The sequence below is a fragment of the Acinonyx jubatus genome, chromosome F2 (genome assembly GCF_027475565.1).
Source record: "Acinonyx jubatus isolate Ajub_Pintada_27869175 chromosome F2, VMU_Ajub_asm_v1.0, whole genome shotgun sequence".
Lineage (NCBI taxonomy): Eukaryota > Metazoa > Chordata > Mammalia > Carnivora > Felidae > Acinonyx > Acinonyx jubatus.
The window spans coordinates 41,674,139-41,686,559 of record NC_069394.1 but is presented as its reverse complement, the minus strand read 5'-3'; the positions used below and the strand labels follow the sequence as shown (position 1 = coordinate 41,686,559).

General features: G+C 41.6%; 1 protein-coding gene across 6 annotated transcripts in view; it reads left to right on the top strand.

The window, feature by feature from the left end:
* Nucleotides 1-634: 634 nt before the first annotated feature.
* Nucleotides 635-12,421, top strand: part of ESRP1 (epithelial splicing regulatory protein 1) — a 64,352-nt gene continuing 52,565 nt past the window's right edge. For 2 of the 6 annotated variants that reach the window (XM_015072164.3, XM_027064215.2), the window contains exons 1-4: nucleotides 672-1,095; nucleotides 1,609-1,737; nucleotides 2,994-3,107; nucleotides 6,118-6,232. In XM_015072164.3, coding sequence (XP_014927650.1) covers nucleotides 964-1,095; nucleotides 1,609-1,737; nucleotides 2,994-3,107; nucleotides 6,118-6,232 — 490 coding nt within the window. In that variant the 5' untranslated portion in view covers nucleotides 672-963. Of the gene's footprint in view, nucleotides 1,096-1,608; nucleotides 1,738-2,993; nucleotides 3,108-6,117; nucleotides 6,233-12,421 lie in introns of all 6 variants that reach the window. The other 4 variants (XM_015072165.3, XM_027064216.2, XM_053208112.1 and 1 more) reach the window with 3 other exon arrangements.

Here is a 12,421-nt window from a genome sequence, read left to right as displayed (position 1 = left end):
GAGAGGGAGGGCCCACAAGGTTTCACCTACTGTTTGCACTTAAAGGTGTGTTGGGCTCAGGAGCGGCTTTCCCGGTGCTTGGCAATTGCCCCTGCCGCTTCCCGGCTATGGTTGGCCGGTGCCTCCCTCCGCGGTTCGCCCTCTTGGGGCGCCGCGCCCTGAGCAGCTCCGCACCCCAGGCTTCACCTCTGGCCTCTTTTCTCCTTCCTGCGCCAGGCCTTTTCCCTTGACCCTTTAGAACCCCCGGCTTAGTTCCCCCACAGTCGACATTTTTCCATGCCCCCCATCCCTCTCGATTACCTCCAAAGGGGTGACCCCCCACAAGCGACTCCGGCCCTCCCCTCCGCGCCCTTCACCCCTCACCCTTTTCCCGTCTGGCCTCGGCTACCCTTCGGGTGGCAACCGCCTCTTCCCCGCCCCTCACGTCTCCCCCTCCTTCTTTCTCGCCCTCCAGTCTCCATTCATCCAGCCATTGTCTCCCACCCCCTCCTCCCCTTTCCCCAGGCGGCCTCCACCCCCACCGCTGCCACGTCGTGGTTTGAAGGAGCCAATGGGCCGGCGCCGCCAGGTGTCTCTTACCTGCACCACGTGGGGGAGGGGGAAGGGGCGGGCAGGTAGAGCCACATCCCAAAACAGAAAAGCTTTCAGCCATTGCGCGCTCCACCCGGGGTGCAGCCCAGCTCCTGGCTTTTTGCATAGACGCACGGGCAATTGAATACAAAAAGGACAGGCCTCCTGCGCCCTCCTTCCCACCCCCTTCCTGCCCAGGGTGTGGAGCACCGACCAGGTGTGGGCTAGGGTGGTTGGTTACCGCCTTTTGCACCGGCGGCGGCGAGGAGGGGGGGGGCGGGCGCTCTTTCTTCTTTTTCTCTTGGAAGAGGGTTTAGCACGGGTTTTCTCGTTCTCACTTCCACCCCGCCTCACCGCCTCCCGACCCCCCTCTCCCCCTCCCCACCTATCGTCATGACGGCGTCTCCGGATTACTTGGTGGTGCTTTTTGGGATCACTGCTGGGGCCACCGGGGCCAAGCTGGGCTCGGATGAGAAGGAGCTGATCCTGCTGTTATGGAAAGTCGTGGATCTGGCCAACAAGAAGGTATTCCTCCAGATTTCTGTCCAATTGATAGGAGTGGGGCAAGAAGTTTATTGTAGAAGTTTGGAGAGTCGGTAAACAAGTGCTCTCGTTTAGCCACTTGTGAGGCTGGACCCGAGGCCTACAGAATCCAGAGTAAAACCAAACTTGTTGGCCAACGGCCTGGGAACCGTTTCAGTAATCTGAAATCTGGCTCAGGGGGAGCGGCCGGGCGCAGCCGAGCCAGGTTCTCTGCCCGTCGGGGGACGCCCGGCGGAGCTGGGGTGAGATCCTTGGGGCTCGGGTTCCCACTTCTGGGCCTTTCCGACCTGATCCGGGTGGGGGTGGGGCCGGAGGCAGGGCCGTGCCGACCTCTCTGCCACCGGAGCCGCTCGCGACGAGTGAGCTTTGATTCTGTGGCCAGAACCCTGCAGCCGCGCTGGCCGCCCCAGCAGGGGAGCGAGGAAGGAGGGTGAATATGGAGGCTTCCAAATTGAGGAAGGGGGAAACTGACCCCAGTTTCTTTCCGCCCTGGAGGTGGGACAGTTGCATGAAGTGCTAGTTAGACCGGATCAGTTGGAGCTGACGGAGGATTGTAAAGAAGAAACGAAGATCGACGCGGAAAGCCTGTCCTCCGCGCCGCAGCTGGACCAAGCCCTTCGACAGGTGACAGCCTTGGGCCGCGCGGTCCACCTTTATCCAGGCCACTCCGGCGTCCCCCGCAAGGCAGCCCAGCCACACCAGGTCCCACGCCCTCGCCGGCCGGTCCACGCACATCCCCGGGGCAGAGTGGCAAGACGCCCAACCGCGTGGGTGGAAACCCGGCCTTGGAGGCCGAGGTGGACCTCTTGGGAGGAGGTCGCTGCTCCTCCAAGCCTCCCAGCCCCTAGCGTCGTGGGCCCAAACTTGCTAGTTTTCGAGTCTTTCCTGGGGCTTCAGGAGCAGTTGGGTTTTACCAACTGAGGAGCAGAGGTTGAATCCTAGCGCCCCCATCCCGAGGCCCAGACGCCCGACGCGCCCGTCCTCTGCGGGGCTTTGGGTGTGTGGCTCAACGCTAGGACAGAGGGCGCTGTAGTGTAGATGAGCGGGTGGGCCCCGCGAGGCGTGCCAGAGGCGGCCCCAGTTCGGTGGGAAGCTGAGGGTGCCTGCTTGGCTTCAAGCTTCTGAACTCCTCCTAAAGGCTCGGTTTGGGTTCCCTTATTACTTCTTCAGTGGCTTTGATCCTAGCTGGGGAGGGCTTGCAGACCCGAAGACGTAGGGCTGATCGTTGGGTCACTGTGAAACTGGTGGAATCCCCTTAACAGAATTGAGGTGACCTAAAAACCTGCTGCTTCCTGGTTCTGACGGGTACTGGATCAGGGATAGGGCGGGGCGCTAAACACCTGTGCACAGGTGCGTGTCCGGTGCTCTCTTGGCCTGTGCGCCAGGACACGAGGTGCGAATTAATAGGGGAAAGTTATCATTTGGGATTGTGTTCCAGGGAAAGTGTTGCCAGACTTCCCAGAGGTCTGTATACCCATTAACCGCCTTTGCTTATCAGAAACTGGCATCTTTCTTAATCTTGAAACATCCGAACATAGAATAACACCAGGGAATGATGTAATCTGAAGGCAACCTGCTGATGAAACGAGACCCGACTTAAAAGTCTTGAATGTGGATTTAGCGCAAAAGTAGACGGGGGCACTGAAGGGAGAATGTCTATACTAAATTCTCCTGCGGGTGAACTGTGGGTTGATTGGAAAGCTTGTCAATCCAAAGGATTCTAGATAGCTTGTGGGAACGGAGCCTTTCTTTCTAATGTTGCCCCAGCACTGGTGTCCTCTTTTATGGCAGCGTGGTTTTCGTTGGTTACCAACACGTGGGGCCACTTTGCCGGAGTTTGTAAATCCTGCTTAAGTTGCATCCCTGTGTCTTGTTTACAGTTTAACCAGTCAGTAAGCAATGAACTGAATATTGGGGTTGGAACTTCCTTCTGTCTGTGTACTGACGGGCAGCTTCATGTCAGGCAAATCTTGCATCCTGAGGCTTCCAAGAAGGTAAGAGTGCTGGCTTCTCGGAGAATGATTGGACCTTCCTTTGGGGGTGACTGGAGGCTTTTTTCTTCCCCCCATGGTTTATCCAAGTTTTTCCATTTTAAAAAGATGTGTGTCGGGAGTTATTGTTTCCTGGCAGAATTTCAGTTTGAGAAGATAACAAAGGAATAGTGGTAATGGTGTCACAACAGTGTGAGATGTAGTTAATGCCACTGAACTGTAAATATTGTGTTGTGTATATTATTGAATGTTAAAATGGTGAATATTGTGTTATGTATATTTTACCACAAAAAAAATCATGACCCTTTAATAGAGATCTTTGAGATTGCAGTAATTTTATAGATACCCTCTGGTGACTTAACAAAAGTTTCTCTTTTTTGTTTTATGTTAAGTTTTTGAGATGGTTGCCATTCCCCCTTTTCTAAGCATATTAGCTGAATTTTGACATTTAAAGTAACAGCAAGTAGGCAGGAGAGAACATTTACTTTTAAATTTTAAGACATTGTAATATTCCCTTCTGTAGAAAATGCTTTATCCTAGAAAGGAAGGAGCAAAGAAAAATAGTTTATTAAACCTTGTTAATCGTAACTAATTTCATTAAAGAGCTTTGTACTGTGTAAAGACCTAGTCATATAACTAGTGAAACATTAATTATAGCATACTGCACTTTGACTTAAAGTAAATATTCAAAACTGATTAAATACTGTATCATAACAGTAGGGTCAGCCTTCATCTTTTACCTTTGCTGGTCTTTCTGACATAGAAAAGGGTATGGAGTGAAAAAAACATAATCTTACTGTAAAAATGTGACTCCTCTCTGGGAAGAATACTGAGGGGGCTGTGGGGAAATGGAGACAGCAGAGGGCAGCCCCAATGTAGCCAATCATTGCTAATATCGTTGATCTTATCAACTTAATTAGTTTGAACTGTAACTTTTTATTGTGGTAGGCAAATACTGAACTTGAAAAGATGAAGTATTTTCAAGAAACTGGATGAAGCAAGTCTTCAAAGAAAGATTCAGACTGACAATTGATGTCCCAAGTATAGTAGTGACTAGTCAGTACAGATTTTTCTTTTTACCTCACTAGGGAAATGGAAAGAAAGGAGTTAAATATATGATGACAATTTCAAAAATTCAAGGGAGAAACTCAAGTTCCTAGATCTTAAAGGTTGAGAAAATCACTCCTCTTATAGCAACTTTTGTAATAACTTGGCTAAAGGGGTGGGCACGGGGAGTGTTTTTTGTTAATTAAATGTTAGACCAGTTGCTATCCCCTTGATCCAGAAATAGACATATGAGGATTTTTTTTTCCCCTTTCAAATTCTTTTGGAGAGGATAAAACTTAATACTTTCCCTATTTGGCTTGAGGAAAACAGCTGTTTTTGTTATTTTAGATGGGCTGCTTTAAAATGTGGGGAAACCTCCAGAGAACAATTGAGACATTTTCCTGAATCACTTCTATTAGGATTTTCATAAAGAAACCTGAACCAACTTAGTATCCTAAAACCAGAAACTAATTTAGTAACATAAAGGAATTCTATTCATGGCAGGGGGGAAGGGGGAGAGAAAATGGTAAAACATAATAATCTGCCATTCAGAAAACAATATTATTATTTTTCTCTAATATGAACATATTTGAAAATATTCTTCCAGGTTTTTGTAGAAAAGCCTCATTTTTACAAGGAGCATTCATACTACACACACTTTTTAGCCTATTTTATAATTAATATAACATCAATATCTTTTGTAGGAATTAAATGTTAAGTATTTTTAAGTGGATACAGCGATTTAAAATCTTTTAGTGTAAAATGTGAGTTATCAACAGGTTTTAAATGAACATTTTTGTAGATAATCCTGAAGATTTCACCATTTTTTTTAAGTAACTGTTTTGAAAACTGTTTTGAAAATGGTACAATGATATCTATTTCATTTTTTTTAAGATTTTATTTATTTTTTTGTGAATCTCTACACCCAACATGGGGCTTGAACTCACAATCTCGAGATCGAGTTGTAGGCTCTACCAATTGAATCAGCCAGGTGCCCCTGCCAGACATCTATTTTAATTATAGCATGAGCAGGTGTATATCTGATAGATCCAATGAGGAAATCTGAATAGAAAGAGACATTGTATAAATGTTATGGTTGCAAACATTAAGTCTTTATTTCCTTGACTTTCTAATGTATAAGTAGGTAGAAATTCCCAGTAAATCAACAGAAACTATTTTGAAATTGTAAGAAAAATCTAAATTCAGTTTTAAAAAATTCATCTTTGACAGATGGGACTTTTTTCTACTAAGGGAAACAAAAATGCATTAGTACAATATTTGCCCAGACAGTTGAACTTGCTTAATAAGTACGAGAGTAGTACTAGTAGCTAAGAACAGTAGGGTAACTAGTTCTTCTTTACCCTTGAGATTTGTGATTTTTTTTTTTTTTGAGTCTAATTTGAGTTCTCAGGTATAGCTAGAATATTGGTCACAAAACTAATGTGGGACTATAATTTGGCACAAAATCATGCTTTTTAGGTAATCAGGAATTTACTATCTTGCTCTGATTTTAGTATAAAAATATGAGTATTATATGAGCCTAGTATTTAACTATGTTTTGTAACTGAATCCTATATCTGGGTAGACACTGTAAATATAAGCATCTTTATGAGAACTGAGAGGGCTAATGTTGCTGCCTGAAAATATAGACTATGAAATGATTATGGCTGAAAAGAGTGTAATTTTATCAGTTAGAAAATGTATGACAGCCCAAATATAGCTTCAGAAGTGTTTTGAATGGAATGTGTAATGGAACACAAATGTAATCTATTGCCTTAAAATAAGATAATTTTTTTCCATGACACTTGTATATAGGATATAATACAGTACCAGAAAATAGTCACTCTTATATTTAATTTTAAAAATTAATTTTGGTAAAATATACTCCATGCAATTCTTAGGTTCCTAATTATTAGAGAAACATTAAATTCATCGAGTTAACAGTGTCTACCTTGTCCTTCCTCAGAATGTATTATTGCCTGAATGCTTCTATTCCTTTTTTGATCTTCGAAAAGAATTCAAGAAGTGTTGCCCTGGTTCACCTGATATTGATAAACTGGATGTTGCAGCAATGACAGAGTGTATCCTTTAAGTGATTACCCAAGAATCCTTTGAAAAGGTAGCTCCAGATAAAATGGCAATTCAGGAAACTTTAAAATCCTTTTGTTAGTGTATGAATGAAATTGACCTGTCCAAAATTTGTCTACTGTGCTAGGAAGAACTAATAGTATAGTTATAGGCATCTTTCAAAGTACCTTTTATTTTTATTTTTTTTTTATTTTAGAGCGCCTGCATGAGCAGGGGAGAGGGGCAGAGGGAAAGAGAGAATAAGAATCGTAAGCAGGCTCCCTGCTCATCACGGAGCCTGATACAGGGCTCGATCCCATGACCCTGGGATCATGACCTGAGCTGAAATCAAGACCCCGATGCTCAACCAGCTGAATCACCCAGGCGCCCCTCAAAGTTATGATTTAATTAATTTAAATACTGATTTAGTGTGATGGATTTAGAGTTGGATTTTTGTGAGTTGAACATATCTAAAATAGATTTCCATTTCACATTATGGGAGTGTTTTTGGTTTTTTGGTTGATGAAGAATGTGAAGACTACCTTCTTTGATAACTGATTCCAAGGCCACTTATTCTTGATTATCTTTGTTTTAGGGCTTATTTTGACACCTTTCAAATGGATATGCATTTTTTTAAATAGCGGAATATATGCTCTTTACAAACGTTTCATTGGTATTTCTTTTAACCCTCCTTGGGTTTCTCAAATACGTATGGTGATTATAATGAGTCCTCTTTTGAGATGGTACAATGAGGTGGGGACTTTACCCCAAAATCCTTTCATTACCAAAATAGCATATTTGATGCAATATGCATCCTAAAAGTAAATTTTATAATCACAAATCTTGTAGTCATGAATGACTGACTCGTCATCTTTCATCCAGTAAGTTTTAAAAGTGCTAACTAATAAGCAGTCATGTGCTAACATCAGATGTGAAATTGAGTAATAGAAGCATTGGGCAACTCACCCAAAGCCACTATGAGAACCAACTTAAAATTGCATTTAAGTTCTTTCAGGAACCTGTGGGTCATAGGTGTTTATTCTTAAACTTTCTCATTTTTTAGGAGCCAAAGCCTGATTCTTGTTTTATTTCAGAATTTCCTTTCCTGATTGGAAAATGTTTGCATGTTTTTCTTAACCCCTTGTAAGCAGGTCAAACCCATTATGTCTACCTTCTTTCTGGAAGTAGTTAGCTGGAAATTTGCTTTAGCGTCCCTAGTAGTGCTGGGAGATGGATGTAGTAAGCTCATTTTGAGGGAACTTTTGTAAGAGTTAAAAGGTTTGGACACCAGAAAAATTCTTACTGATTGTTTTGTTGGTTTGAATGCTGTATTAGCCTGCTAGGGCTACCATGACAAATACTATATAGACTATGTGGCTTAAACAACAGAAATTTTATTTGCTCACAGTTTTGGAGTTTGGGAAGTCGTAAGGTAGACAAAAAGAGATCCAAAAAACAATAGATGGAGGGAAAGTCTAATAAAGTTATCTTAATTTAGAAAAAGACAATTTGAGTAGAAAAGGCAGTATATTAAGAATTGTTTATCCTTGACAATTCAGTATCCTCTTTTAGCAAAGAAAATCTTCCCCTAGTGATTATAGGTCACATGGTAGTAAAAATTTCCACAGCTACAAGCAAGAGATGCTTATATTTGGGTTTTTTGGTTTTTCTCAGTGTGTTGACAGTTCAGGGAAAATTTATTAAAAGTTCATCCTTTTTTTTTTTTTTTTTCTTTTTTTCTCCTTGGCTTCTTGTGACCTTCACGTGTATAAAATTTGGGGCTATTAGTAAGCATTTTCATTGTGGTGATCTGGACTTTTTACTTGCTCTCTGCTTTGCACTGGTATATAGTACTTTTTAAAATAAAATTGAATTATCTGACATTAAATTTTTTTTTGTTTTTATATTTGAGAGAGAGAGAAAGCATGAGCAGGGGAGGGACAGAGAGAGAGAGAGAGGGAAACAGAATCTAAACCAGGCTCTAGGCTCTGAGCTGTTAGCACAGAGCCCTGTGTGGGGCTCGAACCCACGAACTTGAAGATCATGACCTGGGCCAAAGTTGGATGCTCAACCAACTGAGCCACTCAGGCACCCCTGAATTATCTGACATTTAAGTGAATAGATATAGGATGCTATGACAATTATTGTTGTTTTCTTGTCATTCAAATTAATCCTAGCTCTAAAACTATTGTTGGTGGTTCTTTTTCAAGTGCCATGAAGATGAAAATCAGAAATATTTGACTATAGTAAACAAAGAAATTGTGAATAAAGCAAACTTGGACTCCATTTCAGACATATCACACTTGGAGTATGATCTCATGGCCCTTTAGTAATGCATTCATTGGAAAAACTAAGGTATTTTCTTTTTTCAAGTTCATTTATTTTGAGAGAGAGTATGTTCAAGTGCATGAGCAGGGGAGAAGCAGAGAAAGAGGGAGAGAGAGAATCCCAAGTAGGCTCCACACTGTCAGCGCAGAGCCTGATGCTGGGCTCGATCCCGTAAGTCGTGAGATCATGACCTGAGCCAAAACCAAGAGTCAGCTCAATCAACTGAGTCACCCAGGCACCCCACTATTTTCTGTTTCTTAAATAGCTTAATTATATCCTACTTCCTTTGGGCTTACATTGGAAAAGTCTTAGATTTATAGTTTTATTACCAATCAGAAAATTGATTTTAATCTTAAATGTTCTTATTAATGTTTTATCTGCATATTTTTCCCCACTTAATGGGTAAGAAATCTTAAGCTTTCCTAACAGTGGTTTTTATTTTATATTGCAGCTGTGACGAATTATTTTATGACTTCTATTCAAAGGAATCATTATTTCCTTGACTAGACCACCAAAGTCCCCAGCTCAAAAAGTCATAATGGGGCTTCTAGGTAGCTCCGTCGGTTAAGCATCGACTCTTGATTTTGATTCAGGTCATGATCTCATGGTTCGTGAGTTGAGCCCCACATCAGGCTCTGTGCTAATAGCACAGAGCCTGCTTGGGTTTCTCTCTCTCTTTCTCTCTTTGCCCTTGCACTGCTCATGCTCTCTCTCTCAAATAAATAAACTAAAAAACACAATCATACCAAATATGACTATCTACTTGTCCTTATTTATGCATAGGATTTCTACAATGTCTGGACCAAAGAGTTCTTTCAGTTCACTAAATATTTCCCTTTCTAATATGGAAATGACACTGAATTTGGAAACCTAAAGATGGTCATTACACATCCTTGATGGTTTTGCCAAGTAGATGGAGAGTCATTTGCTCCTGAGGGAATGAATACCTGTTGGACCAGGTAAACCAGCAAGGGAGGGAGAGGCTCTTGCCAACCCTTGGAAAGGAACAAGTAAGAGAATATGTAGCTTTACTTTCCTGGGAAAGTTACTTACCTTCTCCAAGCTTTACTTTGATCTCAGGTATTCCCAAATGAAAGCTTTGTAAACCACTAGGAGCTATGTAAATGAAAAAGTATGACCACTTTGATAAAAGAAAGGGTTTAGGAATTTCTTGAGTGCGGTTCTCGTCCTTATTTTAGTGCTTATTTCCCTCTTTTGTCTTTGTGTTGGTTCTGAGACCACTTCTGGTGTTAGTTATTGGGTCTCTCTCTGAGTTCTTCAAGTTGCAGTTTTGTTACCTGCTTTTTAAATTATGCAGTCTCAGCAGACAAGAAGACCTCATTTAGCAGATGAACGATGGGTAGCATTTTGTAAGCTTTTTAATCAGGTGAGGTGGTGAGGGTGTGAAATAGGGATTGAGGCCTCAATTTTTATTTTTTATTTTTGGAAGAAATTATCTTAGATTTTTTTTGGAAATTAATAGTTTTCTCCTGTGGAAAAGACCTTTCAATTATGGGACTATTTGTATAAATGACTTCTTTTATCCATTTAAAAAAAAGAATCCTATTTTCCCCCCAGTGGTGCATGGAATTACTTCCTCTTGGTTTCTTAACCTATTTTTTTCTTTGCTTTGTTGTTCATGAACTAATTTATTTTCATTAATCAAGACCTCTTCCATTTTGTTTATTTTACTTAGCCTTTGGCAAGAACTTTTTAATGAAGTCTGGCCTTGTAAGGAGAGCAGTGAGCACTTGTGAGTTAAGTGCTTACTGTATGCGCCTCCAGCAGCCTCATAACCAGTGGGGGAGTGTCGCCCCCTTTTTACAGCTGGGAAAACTGAGGCTTAGAGTTAGAAGTGTCAGCATTTGAGCCAGAGTCCTTCTGAGGTAAAAACCGTGCTCCTTAACTAGGGGGTAATATTTGAGAATTTACAGAGCTCACTTGAGGGTGGTGTTACATGTTTAAATAGATGATCTCCCTTGTAAATTTATATTCTGTTTCCTGAGCACGTGTTGAACTATTCAGCAAGAAAGAGGAGTGAATAGAAATTTTGTAAAATTTTTATCCAGTTGGATCCGTAGGTGCTGTTTATTATTAGCAAATGCCATTTCACTAGTACAGCTTTCTATTATCAGGATAAAAAAAAAAGTCACTAAACCACTCTTGTCTGCCTGTCCAAGGGTTAGTAGGGGTGTGTGTGTTTCACCACTTATTTATTTTTTTAATAAATGTGTCATACTCATGTTCTCCCAATCACTTTTTTTTTAATGTTTGTTTATTTTAGAGAGAGAAAGAGACACAGAGCACAAGCAGGGAAGAGGCAGAGAGAAAGGGAGACACAGAATCCAAAACAAGTTCTAGGCTCTGAGCTATCAGTACAGAGTCCAGTGCTGGCTTGAACTCATGAACCCCAAGATATGACCTGAGCTAAAGTTGGATGCTTAACCAACTGAGCCACCCGGGTGCCCCTGTTTCACTACTTCTTGATGAGGGTGAAGGATTGTATGTGTGTATGCATGTGCTAACACAGTGATATTGGCCTGTTTTCCCATATATTAAAGATCAAGATAAAGCCTTACAAGCAGAATGGTTGAGAACACAAGCTCTCAAGTCAGATTTATTAGGGGTGAATTTACTATACCTCTTAGCTTCATTTTCCCCATCTTAAAATGGCCATGCCTATTATAAGGAATAATAAGAGGGGCACCTGGATGGCTCAGTTGGATGAGTGTCTGATTCTTGGTTTCTGCTCAGGTCATGACCTCCTGGTTCAGGGGATTGAACTCTGTGTCAGGCTCTGTGCTGGTGGCAGAGAGTCTTGGGATATCCTCTCTCTCCCCCTTTCCCCCCTCCTTCCCTCCCTCCCCCCCACCTCTGACCCTATCCTGCTCATGCTCTCTCTCTCTCTCTCAAAATAAATACACATTAAAAAAAAAAAAAGGAGAAGAAGAAGATAGTATATGCAAACACGTAGCCAGTGCCTGGCCTCCCACACACTTTCCAATGTTGCTGTGATTATTCGAACCTCACCAGGTTGTTGGGGATGAAGAAAAACAGCTTCAAAGGACTTCCTTGTTGATTTAAGACCTTATTTAAACTATTTTACACTTAAAATTTTTTTTTTAACTTTGAGCGAGTTTGGATATAGACCTTTTAAAGCCTCAGGTACATGTTAGTACAGCTAATCTTCAAGGTTAACTTAGCTTCTCCAGTTGTAAATAGTGTGTGTGGTTCATTCTGCACTTACTCGCTTATTCTGATAAATCCAACAATTGCATAAACCTTCATTGCCCTTCTTAAAAGGGGGAGGGAAGTACCAAATCCTCCTTGGTACTTTTTTGCGTATGAAAAGGATTTTACATATCCCCAGTGTACAGTTAAGCTAGGTTAGTAGTTGACCTTGTTCACTGGAGGGGGAAAATTATCTTTGGCATCTCATCAGCATGATATGAGCCAAATCCACAAATACTCTGGTTTGTGGTCTGTAGTAAGTGACTAGAAATACTGTATATTCTTGGCCAGCACTCAGAGTTATGTTAATTTTGTGTGGTTATTTTAATTATAAAATAATTTACTTTTAAAATCGGAGTTTGGGAATTTCGGGATAATTTTTTTGGTTTGTTTTAGATGGCGTTAGAAGACTTTGTTACCATAGAGTCTCTCTTTTCCTAATTTGTTTATCCCACATACGTGTCTTTTTCTAAAGTAGACATTTTCACTCTTTTGTGGCATTAGCCCATACTTCTATTTTATTTCTTTGAGATTACAATTGAGTCATCAGTTTTGTGTTTTGTTAAAATAATACCTCCTGAAGTAATATTCGTTAGGATCGGTATTATTTTTCCCTTCTTGGAAAGAGTAAGCTTCTGAGAAAT